Here is a 14,879-nt window from a genome sequence, read left to right as displayed (position 1 = left end):
CTAATTCTTCGGTGTTCACAACATAAGGATAATAGTTTCGATTTCTAGCTTGGTAACAACAATCAGCTAGTATCTGGTGTTTCATTTTTCAAGAAAATCCGTTTGGTTCACATAAAGTGAGACTTCCTCCATCGTGGTTTAAGATTTAATTCACTAATCCGAGAGAGGGTATGTTGATTTACAAACTATTATTGTCTTTTCATTCATTCAACCACAAATCAATCAAATTCACTTTTACTCATATCTAGCAAGTTTAAAAGAGATCATAAAAAGATGCATATTAATGTAAAGTTAGTACGGAGCTTCCTCACATTTGAAGAATGGAGAATGTCCCGATGACGAAGAATCATCCTCGAGAGCCATGAACACAAGTTGAACCAGCTTCGCCGTAGCTTCCGAAGTTTCTTCTTCATCTTCACATTAAATCCCAACGCATTTCGGCCACGAGAATTCGGTCCCTTAGAGAGCTTAGGACATTCCCCGGTTAAAGTGACCGGGTTCTACACGCAAACACACATTAGGTGTTCCTCCGGATTTTGTTTCTTTTGGCTTAGCAGGAGGTAAGTACCATTGTTATTGGCATTATATAACCATTGGACTTTGATGATTTTGGCCCTTGTTTATAGCCCGTGTAGGATAACGACTCCTTATTGTTAGAGTATAATTTTGGAGAGGAATTTGGCCTGCCATTAAGAGGTAAAAATCGTTTTGTTGATTGTCGATTAAGGAAGCCTTTTCCAGACCTTTGAGCTCGTGACTTTGAAGTACACGACGGAGTTGTCTCGTTAAGAGAGTATCTCACTTTCGTCGAGATTTTGGGAGTCTCGTTCAAATCGGAGTTCTTCGTTCAACTACTTCGTCGTTTGTCATCTTTCATCGATTAGATGGACCTTCAAAGCCATATTTTTCCTTTTTGGTTCTTCCACTTTAGGATGACGTATCCGGAACATATTCTTTACTTCGTAGCGCACAGAAGGGTTCCCGAATAATTATCGATGTGGTAATCATTGAGATTGTGGCATCTCTTTGATCGTAGTACTTTAAACTTTAACCCAACTCGGAGGCAAAGATTTAAGAACCCCGACGATTCTTTCGTTTTTGAGTATAGTTTCTTTGTTTTTCCGAGTTGAGTTAATATCATCGATTATATACGCAATAATCTTGTTTCACATATGAGTGATTTGTTCTCCATCTTGGAGTTTTAAAGTGTCGTAGTTCGTGGTCAAAGTATCCATTTGAGAATCTTTTATGTCGGTAGTTCCTCAATAGGTAACGACCTACTTGTTGCCACATTTCTGTGCGGACTTGCACTGTGTTAGACTCGTTTTATACTCTTTTCTGCAGTGCACTTGTGAGAACCATTGCCGTTTTAGCGGCGAATATTCATTCTATTTCTTCATCGTGAGTATATTCACTCACTATTGCCTTTCGATGATAATATCGTCGACAGTTAGGTCGGAAGGTATTGTACCAGTTCCTATGGCCGATCCAAACTTGTGCACCTTGACTTCTACAGAATAAATGCGAAATCGAGTGTGCCATGTGGCAAGTTTGTGCCACAAACAAAGAGGTCTAGATTTGAGAGACCTGCACGACAACCGATAGCAGTTATAAAGGCCATATCGGATCTCGACGTTACAGAGTGGCTTTATAACCTGAGCAACTTAAAAAGTAACTGCTCTGATATCAACTGTTAGGGTCACGATAGATGGTTGTCGTTGAGCAAACACACGTGGGGTAGGAATTTTGAACAAGTCAAAACAGCAGTGAGCAGTAAACCATATGGCATATAATCCAGTTGAAAAGCAAGGAACATGTTCAGTATTATCACATAAACCATGTTAAACTCGAGCCTATTTGTGACTAGTTGATACATGATTTTAAGAGTCGATGAAATCGAAGTACTGATCGCCTTAGGGTTTAGGCAGCAAACCTAAGGATTATAGCTAATTGTTGGAAATTAGGCAGAAAATGCTTAAAGCTAACCCCGCAGTTTTCATGACACAACCCTATGGGGGCCTCTGTCCCACAGAAAAATCCGATATGGATTTCAAAATCCCGTTGGTTAAACCGATATGCCTCGTATATATTAATACAAGGCTGAGGGATATGGGCCGGGTCATCCGGAGGGCCCGAAAGATTGTGTGTACACTAACATGTATATTCTGTCCTTGAACAACACTGTCAAACTCGAAAAGGCCAGCTTGGTCTCTTTTCGTAACCAAATTACCGTACCTAGAACTCACCCATGAGGTAAGTGTGGGTAATTTTGTCCACGATAAAAGATCAAGTTGTCCCACCTAGCAGCCATAATAAACGAGTGAACATCCCCTTTTTGTTGAATAAAAACCATCATTCCCGTTTGAAAATTTTTCATCATCTTGCTCAACTTACCAACATTTGAAAGGTTGATAACTCGTGGAACCCGAGCACTTGTGGAGCTCTTCCTTCTCCTACTATAGAGAACCGGTGGGAGGGTGATAGGCGGGGAAATGGTGTTCGAGTATAGTTTGGTTTGGGTTTGGGATGGGTCAATGTTGTAGTTGGTAGCAAATGGAATCTGGTTTGGGAGATAGGGGTGATAGTAGTGTTGAGGTTTTCGAAGGAGGGAAGTGGCAGTGGTAGTGTTTTGTTTTGGTGTGTAGTATTTGAAGGAGGAAGTTTGTTGGGATTGGGCAAGTTGTTTAATCTCCATTTTATCAAGGAGATTTGGGTCAAAAGGTTGGCTGTTTGGGTCTGGGTTGGGGTTGGAGGGAAGTAGTTGGAAATTCATTTGGGTGTTATATGGTTAAGTGTTTTGGTGTAAAGGTTTGGAAAGGGACAGGAGTGTATATATATAGTAAAGCGGTTAGGATCTGTTTGGCCAGGGGAATATTGGGTGTTTTGTTGGTTTTTAGGAATAAGGAACTGATTCTCTATGCTATTAAATGGAAGAACCCCACAAGATGACATCAGATTACATGGAGTTGAAAAACTGGATTTTTGTAAGATTTCTCCTTAAATGAGACAAGACAGCTTTTTGAAATCTGTTTTGTAGAAGACTTTTTGAAAAGTTATCAGCTGGAGTTTTAAAGATAAGTTGAGCAAAATAACTTATAAAATTGGGTCAGGTACAAATGTTTAAAACCAGGGGACAATTCACTGTTTAAAGCAACTGATTTATTTGACATTGTAATTCAAGCACAAGGAGCACATAAGCGTTACAGCTAAGCAAATAAGCATGCATGTCATACATCAGTCAAGTTTAAATCGACAAGAATTTGGAGTTTCAAGAAAACAGTACAAGTTTTAATTGTGAAAACTTCCAATTTATATAAGCAATCGAGTTTTGTCTTATTCCAAACCAAATCGATTTTAAGAATTCTGAATTTTTATGTAAAGAAATCGAGTCGAGATCGTTTCAATTCGAGTTACAAAAGATTTCATTTTTATTAAGTCTCGAAAGGTGATTAGTCCAAATTTTACAAATCGAAGTGTGAAAAAAACTTTTTAATTTAGGAACCTTCGTTTTATTTGGAAAACCAGTCGAGTGAAATCGATACATAAGCAAAGTTGAATCAAATCAGTATAGCAGATGCATCATATCAATTTTCAACCAAGCATATAAGAGACATGATCAAGCATACAAATGGCAGAGCATAAATCACAGGTAGTGTTCAACATACAGATTTTTTAAGAGAACCGAATACCTAAATATTACATCCCAGAATAAACTTTATTAAACTAAATCACACTAATAGGTAATTAAGGTGACTCCTAATTCTAAGTGGCCATTAAACACACCAGTGTCAAGATACTAGGGCTCTCAAAGGGATCCCCAGCCATGTCTTTGTGTGTGGGCAGGTGTGTGAGTGTGCCAATTTTATTAGGTATTAAGGAATTAGATTCTTATAAGGAGTCCTAATCTATCTAGAAATCCATATACTACCTAGTGCAGCATATATTTATACAACTGGCAGAATCAGAATAAGTCAAGGAAGCAATATTGTCTCACACCACACAAACAGATATATCAACTGGCATCAAATAGTTCAAGCAGACATAACAGATGCATTAATGTTACCAAGCAAGTACATGTCAGAATCCCATAGACATAGTACACATATTACAAGGATAAGAAAAAAAAATCAATCTGCAGGTCATACATATACATATACAACTGGCAGTATCAAAATAATCCAAACAAGTATGACATTGTGTTTACAAGTTGCAAATATTATTTAAGATACATGGCAGAGACAGACATAGATGGCCAAGATGATCAAATGCAAGCAATATGCAAAACACCACATAGCAGAATCACATAAGAAAACAACAAGCATGGCAGATAGTCAGTTTCAAGCAAGCAAGCCAGTTTTATCAATATGACAAGAATCAGTACACAAAATTGATAGTCAACCAATTTTATATATTTATTTAAGTCACCAGGTTTATACAGGACTACCTACAAACAATCTAAGTATTCCAGTAAAATCAATTAGACTAATATCAAGTAGTGCACAAATTTCAGTATTTCCTATCATGTTAAACCACTTAAGTTCATGGATATGCATACATAGACATTTAGCAGGTGCAGAACATGACTTTCAAGTATTTCACACAAACCAAGAGATCAGAGAGCATATATATAGATTCATGCAAATACAGGTATCAGGCATCTTCAGAAAATCCATTTTATGCAGGCAAAGTCAAGATTCCAAATATCAAGAATAAGCATATGCAGATAGCATTTAATTTCTCACATGGTACATGACAGGGGCATGCAGAGATTACAAGATAAGCATAATGACACAGTTTTTCAAGTTTCAAATATGCACATAGTCAAGGTTTCAATTTCCAAGAGTATTCATATAGACATACATCAAGAGACAGATAACCACCAATTTTTGAAAAATATATCCAAGAGATTTTAGAAACAGGTTATGCCAAACAGTTAAAATCATGAGTATATTAACTTAAAAAAACTCCCCTTTTTTTAAACTTTAAGGCAGGCATCAAGCAAGACAGGATATTCAGTCACAAATCACATAGCACAGAAAAACAGATTTTCCAAAGTTACCAAAGGCAAAGTTTTGACAAAATTTTGAGACAGTTTATATTACTTAGAGAGATTCAAACAAAAACAGACCATCCAAGTCCATTTTACAAAGCAGACAGATCATGTTTTAGTCACAGAAGTGCAAGTTAGCAAGTAAGTCAATTAAGCAGATTTTGATGAGAATATGGATAGATAATGCTGGCAGATAATCATTTAACATTTTAAATATGGATTTAGTTAGAATTAGCATATATATCCTATTTTCATAACTCCACTTAACCATATTTCCATTTAGCACAAAAACCTCATAATGCTATAGTTTTTTTCAAGATTTAATACTTAGTCAGTTCAGATCAATTAACTCAATGAGGATACATACAAACATACTTTCATGATAATCATATGGCAAAATTTTAAGTACAAATAATTTCAACAACTATCCAGAGAATATTACACCAAAGGCATTTCAGCATATAGGACATGTATATATATAAATATCCATGTAACTATTTAGTTTGTTTTATAAGAAGGTTGATTATACAAACAGTTAAAAACCATCAATTTCTTAACAAATCCAACTTTTAACAAACTTTATTTTACCACAGTTTGAAACATGAATTTTTCAAAGAGCATACATACATATCCATATGGCAAGATTTCGAGCAGTTAATTTTATTCAAACCAACAATCACACTTTCATGGCATGAACTCAAATAGGTATATACATACAGTTTACCAGCTAAAATATGTATATATCACAGATTTACACTTATGTAATCAGTTACAAGCACATGTCACAAACAGAGTTTTAAGCTTGTAAAATTTAACAACGTCGAGAGCATGTCAAAGTCAGTTAATACACATATGCATATAAGTCATTTAACCACAAACACACATACCCATCTCAAATTACAAATAGACATATTATACTTTTTAGAGCGGCATAGGCCGTAGAACCCCACACCAGAGTTTCGAGGCATTGTACACTCGAAATCCTTACCTTTATCATTTACAGCGAACATAGTAAGATGGAGAATCTGGAGTCTTTAAATCAGCTAGACATGCAGAGTCATCTGAATATCTCAAATCCATCAAGATCGAGTTGAGTTTTAAAACCCCAACTCTCGATGCGATATGAATCGCACTTGAGAGGTTTGGAGACAAACAGATTAGCCCATGAATTCATCAATCAGCTCAGTAACCCTCAAAGGCGAGTTAGGGTTTTGAGGCCCTAAAAACTCAAATCGCCGAAATCACACAAATCGACTCGAAACAGTCGATTCTCCCCTAGATTCACCAATTCCTGCAAAGTTCTCAACACAATAAGTCAGTATTCGTTGTAAAACGCAAACCCTAAAATCAGGGTTTCGATAAATAAACAAAAAAATTGATTTGTCGGCTTGAATCGCCGAAGTAAGGAGTGACAGTGGTTCGTTGAGGGTGAACAACACATCGAACACATCGGAAAGTCACCGAATAACTCCGATTTGTACTGGAAACGCCATAGATCCTGCAAAATCACCTCGAAAGATGGTCAGAAATAACGATCTACGAAACCCTAAAATCAGGGTTTTGAAAAATTAAACAGAATCGAAAGAGGTTGAGATATATATGTATATATCTGTTGAATCTGGACCGATTCCCATCGTTAATTGAGATAACGATGAGCGATTTGGGGTCGCGATTCAGTTGATATAACCTTACCCATAGATTTCAATCGATTCAAACTATAACTGGCTGTTAAATCGGAAGAAGGAAAAGTGTAGTAATGTTTAGATTTTGAAAAAGAGACGAAAGATTCATCAAGAGACGAGATCGCCATGAGAGAGTCTGAGAGCTCGAGAAAGCTCGAGAGAGAGAGAGACTCAAGAGGGGTCGAGAAAGAAAACGAGTGAACAGTGTGCGGCTGAAAACCAATGCACTGTATATGTATATATATAATAGTAATGAACGGCTGCGATTGAGACTAGGGTTTTATCCGATGGCTAGGATTAAGCCAGCATGCCGGGTCGGGTCAGACATATGGGTAGGTTTTTAGATCCGCGAAAAAAAAACTGTAAGCAGATTTTTGAATTTTAATACATCCATTTTCGAAAAATATATATTAAATAGTATAAAAATCGTAAAAATAATTTTAAAAATATATATCTCCCTTAAAATATTATTGTCCAAATTATAAAAATAAATTCGAGTACATTTGGACAAAATTTTAATAAAAAGTAATTTAGGAGATAAAGATGTAATTATATTTACCAAAATTTAGGGTAAATAAATATAATCCACAAATTTGATAATTTCATGAATTTATCCAATTTTTGAGAGAAAAGGTATTTTAAAATTATATTGGATAAAATTATGTATAATTATCAAACACATAAAATAGGTGGATATTAAAATATATTATTATTAATTTTGGCAATTAAAAAGTGTTTATAATAAATAGGATTAATGCCATATACATAGTATCTTAGAAATATTTTTAAGAAAATATTCGCTCGCCTAAGAAATGTTATCAATTGTATACGAAACAAATCAGTGCTCTAACTCATAAAAGTCCGATCAATAAATTCTTATTGACAAATCTGAACTTTAAGAGTACACACAAGAAGAATTCCGTTTGATAAAATTTCTTAGACGTAAGATGACTAGTATATATGATAAAAATTCTATTTAAAATATATTTGGCCAAAATTAATCACTTTGTATATTCCAGCATTCCTAAATCCAAACGGAGTTTAACGAATCTTTCGGAACTTAAAGGCTTTGTGAATATGTCAGCGACATTATGCTCAGTTTCTACATGAGTCATATGCTTTGATCTATATGCTTTGATGTCGTATATCTATATGCTTTGATCTTGAGTGCAACACGGGATTTTTACTTAAGTCGATTGCACTCGTATTATCGCATAAAATAGATATAACATTAAAATTAATATTATAATCCGCCAATGTTTGCTTCATCCATAATATTTGTGCACAACATTTAGCAGCGGCTATATATTCAGCTTCCGTAGTGGATATGGATACAGAATTTTGTTTCTTGGAAAACCACGAAACTAAACATCCACCAAGGAATTGACACGTACCACTAGTACTTTTTCTGTCTACCAAATGTCCGGCATAATCAGAATCAGAAAAACATACTAGTTCAAAAGGTACACCTTTAGGATACCAAGGCCAAGATCCATCGTGCCTTTTAAGTATCTTAATATCCGTTTTAACAGCGGATAAGTGCGATTCCTTTGGAGCAACTTGGAATCTAGCACACTTACAAACACTATATTGAATATCGGGTCTACTAGCGGTAATATATAGCAAACTACCAATCATGACACGATATTTCTTAGTGTCAACAGGAATTCCTTTCGGATCTTCTGTTAATTTGTCAGAAGTTGACATAGGAGATGATATGGGTCTAGCATTCTCCATATCAAATTTCTTGAGCATTTCCTTACAATACTTAGATTGTGAAATATGTATGCCCTCATCGGATTGCCTAATTTGCAAACCCAAAAAGAAATTTAATTCTCCCATCATACTCATTTCGAATTCCTTACTCATATTTTCAAAGAATTCTTTACATAGATCATTATTTGTTGAACCAAAAATAATGTCATCTACGTAAATTTGGACAAGTAGGATATCATCTTTTTCTTGTCGTGTGAATAGAGTTTTATCGGCCGTTCCCATCTTAAAATTATTCTCTAATAGGAACTTACTAAGCCTTTCATACCAAGCTCTTGGAGCTTGTTTTAATCCGTATAAAGCCTTATATAGCTTATACACATATTCTTGATTAACTGCATCTTCAAAACCGGGAGGTTGCTTAACATAAACTTCTTCTTCCAATATCCCGTTTAAGAAGGCAGATTTCACATCCATTTGATATACTTTGAAATCTTTATGACACGCGAAAGCTAGAAACATACGAATAGACTCAATTCTAGCTACCGGTGCATAAGTTTCATCAAAATCAATTCCTTCCATTTGAGTATATCCTTGAGCAACTAACCTTGCTTTATTACGAACAACCGTTCCATTCTTATCTAATTTATTTCTAAACACCCATTTAGTTCCAATAATGGAAGTATCTTTGGGTGAGGAACGAGTTCCTAAACTTTGCTACGAGTGAATTGTGTTAATTCATCTTGCATTGCGGATATCCAATCCTCGTCTAGCAAAGCCTCTTTAGCAGTTTTAGGCTCGATTTGCGAAAGAAAACTTAGATGATTTACTACATTTTGAACTTGTGACCGGGTTTGAACTCCTTTCGTCAAATCCCCTAAAACATTATCTAAGGGATGACTTCTTATCAATGGAATCTCTTTAGGAAGTTCATCTTCGGTTTGCAACAATTCTAATGGATTATTAGGAGGGGAAATACCCATATCCATATTTTCGAATTGTCGAATAACATCTTCGACACCATCCGTTTCGGCGTCTTCTTTATCAACAAGATCAATATACTTCGAGGGTGGTTTTGATTCATCAAAAGCAACATTCATAGATTCTTCCACCACAAGAGTTTTAAGATTAAATACACGATATGCTTTACTATTGGTCGAATAACCAAGGAATATACCTTCACTTGACTTAGGATCAAATTTAGTAAGGTAATCCTTCGAATTTAAGATAAAGCATTTACTCCCGAAAACTTTAAAATAACTAACCTTAGGAGTTTTTCCAAAATAAATCTCATAGGGAGTCTTTTGTGTCATAGGACGTAATAAGACTCGATTTAGAATATGACAAGCAGTAGACATAGCTTCGGCCCAAAAATATTTAGGACGACGATATTCATTAAGCATAGTACTTGCCATTTCTTGTAAAGTCCTATTTTTCCTTTCTACAACTCCATTAGACTGAGGTGTGTATGGAGCCGAGAAATTGTGAGTTATTCCATTATCCTCACAAAACGTAGTGAAACTAGAATTCTCAAATTCCTTACCATGGTCAGTCCTTATATAGACAATGGTATTGTTTTGTTGATTTTGAATCTTCTTACATAAAGAAGCAAATGATTCAAAAGCATCACTTTTAGTTTTGAGAAATTCCGTCCACGTATATCGTGAAAAATCATCAACAATGACCAATGTATAGGAACAACCTCCGAGACTTAGTACCGGAACCGGTCCGATTAAATCCATGTGTAATAACTCGAGAGGTCTAGAGGTTGATACCATAAACTTAGCTTTGTGAGAAGCTCGTATTTGCTTTCCAATTTCACAAGCTTCACACGTATGATCTTTTTGATAGTTTAACTTTGGTATCCCCCTAACATGATCATTCATTGAGATATTCTTTATTAATTTCATATTCGCATGTCCTAATCTACGATGCCATAACCAAGGGTCATCTTGTGTAGTAATTAAGCATACATTAGAATGTTTACTAATATCGCATGTGTACACATTTTTGCTACGAGGACAAGTAAGCATTAATTTTCCATCCTTATTTAAGATAGAACAATGAGTAGGATAGAAAATCACCTTATATCCATTGTCGCAAAGTTGACTAATGGAGAGAAGATTATACTTAAGTCCCGTAACTAGTTGTACATTAGCAATCTTGAAATGTTCATTCCCGATATCGCCAATACCAATGATACTCCCCTTGCTACTATCTCCAAACGTGACACTTCCAGCGGTGACCTTTCTAATGCTTTTCAAGAGTGACTTATTACCGGTCATATGTCTCGAACAACCACTATCAAGATACCACATGTCTCGTTTAGTAACAAGGCACACCTACAAAACAAATCAATAGAATTTATAGGTACCCTTTTGTCTTGAGGGTCCTCGGGTTAGAGTATCATGATAAACATTTGCATTATAGAAACTGGGCATGGTATAAGCATGAGTAGGCACATAGGAGTTTCTAGATGCATTGTTCCTAGAATAATCATAGTATCTTGGTTTTTGATAATTGCCACCTTGATACATGTTGTTTCTATCATTTGAATAATACATGGTATTTTGAGGATAGATCGATGACTAGGAACAAAATGACTTCTAGACGATTGACCATTAGTATATGCCTTATACCCCGAATTTCTATTTTGATAAGCAATGGGTTTTTGAACATAACTAAACTTTGGTTTTCTTTGAGTGCCATCAACATAGTTATTTGGTACAAAACGATCAACCTTTGTATATGGCTTAGTTCCTTTACGAACCCACATATACTTCCCCTTAATCTCACCATTCTTTATCTTGCAATATTCAACCGTATGTCCATCTTTATTGCAATAAGAGCATTTGTACTTTGGTGTAGCGGGGACAAAAGTAGTTTGTTTCTTTCCTTGTACAAACTTCTTAGGTTGAACATTTTTATCATATCCTAAACCTTCATGGTTATATGATATTTTCGAATGTACCATTTTATCTAACAACTCATTCCCTTTTGTGAACTTTTGAATTGTTCTCTCAAGATCATCTGTTTCTTTGCTCAAAATATTAATTTTGTCGTTAAGAATCCTTTCTTGATCCATAACTTGAGCTAAGATCTTGGAGTGTTCATCTTTAAGCCTTTGAGTTTCCAACTCGAATATTTCATCTTTTTCACTTAAGGCATGAACCAATTCATCATTATCCTTTTGAACAACCGAATTTGACTTACCTTGAGCCAATGACTCATTTTGAATTTTTAAGTTTAGTAAGTCAACATGAAGCATACGAGTGTTTTCATTTAATTGTAACTTCTCGTTTTCTAATTCTTCGGTGTTCAACACTAAGGATATATTTTCGATTTCTAGCTTTGTAACAACATCCTTATACTTGTTGTTTTCATTTTTCAAGAAATCGTTTTGTTCACATAAAGATGAGACTTCCTCCTCGTGTTTAAGATTTAATTCACTAATCCGAGAGAGGGTATGTTGATTTACACTATTATTTCTTTCATTCATTTCAACCAACAAATCAATCAAATCACTTTTACTCATATCTAGCAAGTTTAACGAAGAGTCATTAAAAAGATGCATATTATGTAAAAGTTTAGTACGAGAGCTTACCTCATCATTTGAAGTGGAGATGTCCGATGACGAAGAATCATCCTCGAGAGCCATTAAACACAAGTTAACCACTTCTTCCGTAGCTTCCGAAGTTTCTTCATCTTCACTTAAATCCCAACCATTTTCGGCCACGAGAATTCGTCCCTTAGAGAGCTTAGGACATTCCCGTTTAAAGTGACCGGGTTGCTTACACTCAAAACACACATTAGGTGTTTCCTCCGGATTTTGTTCTTTTGGCTTAGGAGGAGTGTAAGTACCATTGTTATTGGCATTATTATAACCATTGGGACTTTGATTGATTTTGCCCTTGTTATAGCCCGTGGTAGGATAACTACTCTTATTGTTAGGAGTATAATTTTGAGAGTAATTTGGCCTTCCATTAGAGTTAAAAACTCTTTGTTGATTGTTCGATTTAAGGAAGCCTTTTCCATACCTTTGAGCTTTACTTTGAAGTACACGACGGAGTTGTCTCGTTAATAGAGCTATCTCACTTTCGTCGAGATTTTGGAGTTCTTCGTTCAACTCGGAGTTCTTCGTTCAACTCTTCGTCGTTTTCATCTTCATCGATTAAGATGGACTTCAAAGCCATATTTTTCTTTTTGTCTTCCACTTTAGGAATGACCTTATCCGGAACATTATCTTCTTCGTAGGCACGAAGGTTCCCGAATAAGTTATCGATGTGGTAATCATTGAGATTGTGCATCTCTTTGATCGTAGTAACTTTAACTTTCCAACTCGGAGGCAAAGATTTAAGAACCCGACGATTCTTTTCGTTTTGAGTATAGTTCTTTCCGAGTTGAGTTAATTCATCGATTATACGCATAAATCTTGTTTCCATATCGATGATATTTTCTCCATCTTGGAGTTTAAAGTTCTCGTATTCTTGGATCAAAGTATCCATTTGAGAATCTTTTATGTCGGTAGTTCCTTCATAGGTAACTACTAACTTGTTCCACATTTCTTGTGCGGACTTGCAATTGTTTACTCGTTTATACTCTTTTTCTGCAAGTGCACTTGTGAGAACCATTTCCGTTTTAGCGGCGATATTCATTCTATCTTCTTCATCGTGAGTATATTCACTCACTTTCTTTTCGATGATAATATCGTCGACTATTTTAGTCGGAAGTATTGTACCATCTTCTATGGCCATCCAAACTTTGACACCTTGACTTCTAGCATAAATGCGAAATCTAGTTTTCCATGTGGCAAAGTTTGTGCCATCAAACAAAGGAGGTCTAGAATTTGAGAGACCTTCACTACAACCGATAGCATTAATAAAGGCCATATCGGATCTACTTTACAGAGTGCTTTATAACCGTAGCACTTAAAAAAGTAACTGCTCTGATACCAACTGTTAGGTCCCGATAGATGGTTTAATTAAGCTAGAAGGGGGGGTTGAATAGCTTAATCACCAATTAAAAATATTTATGTCGTTTTAAAAAGTTTTCACCCCTTCTTTAGAACTTGTATCGAGAGTATTGGCAGTTACGTGCGGAAGTGTAAGAAAAGAAAAGGAAAATATCACACGAGCAATTTTATCCTGGTTCGCGGTGGCTAACTCAACCCTTGGAGTCCACTCACCCCTAGTCCAGTCCCCGAGCTCCTCCCCGGACTCGAGATTTTCTCTACTATAAAGAACTCCTTTACAGTAGGCGGAGAAGCCTTTACAAATATATATCTTGGAGCGTAACTCTTCGTTACCTCCTCACTATAAATGTAAATAACAAGACTTGTCTCGGAACGTATCTATCCTTGTTACTTCCTCAAAGTCGTTGCACCTCCAGTGGTCTTTGTACTTCTAAACCTTTCGCCGGTCTTGGATCTTAGGTATTAGGTCTTGGGTCTTTCCTCTTCTTCACGGTGCGATGACTATCAACTCCCCGTCAATACGTCAAAGACTTGGGTCTTAGAACGAAGATCACCTCACTTCACTTCACCTCACTACAAAAGTTAGAACACAATATTCACAAACAAATATATCCTTGTTTTATAAAAGTTTTGGTTCCGCAAGTTTTAGTCCAATTTTAACCACGTTGAAATTAGTCGATTATAACGTTTTAGTATGGTGGTTAAGTCGTTGGTTCAATTTTAACAAATTATATCGCGCGGAGAAATATAAGTTGTTGATTTTAATAAGATCGAGTGATGAGTGAGTTTTGAAAAGACGGAGTCGAAGTCGAGCAAGATATATCACATGTTCTCACGAACGCAATCGAACCAAGTAGCTTGTTCGGATAACACCCCGCGATAGCGAGAAGGCCCAAACGGGGTTTACCACCGAAACAAGTAAAATCACACCCAACACACACGTTCGGAAAATAAACACGTAATACCACGTATCTTATCTCAATGATATCCCCACCGAGCACAGGGCTGAAAAATGGGTTTCTCACTAAAACAAGAAGGGTATGGGAGTGATGGGAATGGGAGCACAAATTATGAGTTAGTGAGCAAGTAAGGTTAGTGCACAATATTCCCGATAATAACTAGTGGCCAACTCGAGTATTTTGAAATCAAGAGAGCTTAAGATGAAGAGAAATTTGTTTAAAAAGCCCTTTGAAAATGGTCGATTAAGACTCGGATAATTGAAGCTAAAAGAAACCACTTACACGATTAATGCACGAAAGTTCGCCGGAGAAATTCGTCGGAGGTTCGATATGACTTTAAGCACACGAACTAATTTGGGCAGCCCTTCGGGAGGTTGAAATATATCGGAATATATGAAGAATCGAAGGTTTTAAAGATGAAGTAGAAGAAGTGGGCACTTGAATAAACTTTGGGAGAGTGTTTCTTCTCTAAAATCTCAGCATATACTTGGCTATTAGCTTGG

General features: G+C 36.0%; 1 protein-coding gene across 1 annotated transcript; it reads right to left on the bottom strand.

Annotated features, from left to right (window-relative positions):
- Positions 1–9,152: 9,152 nt before the first annotated feature.
- Positions 9,153–12,887, bottom strand: LOC135152051 (uncharacterized). The gene is made up of 4 exons (XM_064091510.1): positions 12,541–12,887; positions 11,078–12,422; positions 10,530–10,787; positions 9,153–10,037 (listed from the first exon to the last, which is right to left on the bottom strand). Exons 1-4 carry the CDS (start codon positions 12,885–12,887, stop codon positions 9,153–9,155), a joined length of 2,835 nt encoding a protein of 944 aa, XP_063947580.1.
- Positions 12,888–14,879: the final 1,992 nt, after the last annotated feature.

This window comes from Daucus carota, chromosome 4, assembly GCF_001625215.2.
Source record: "Daucus carota subsp. sativus chromosome 4, DH1 v3.0, whole genome shotgun sequence".
Lineage (NCBI taxonomy): Eukaryota > Viridiplantae > Streptophyta > Magnoliopsida > Apiales > Apiaceae > Daucus > Daucus carota.
Note: the sequence above shows the minus strand (reverse complement) of the source record. Positions and strands in the feature narration are given on the sequence as shown.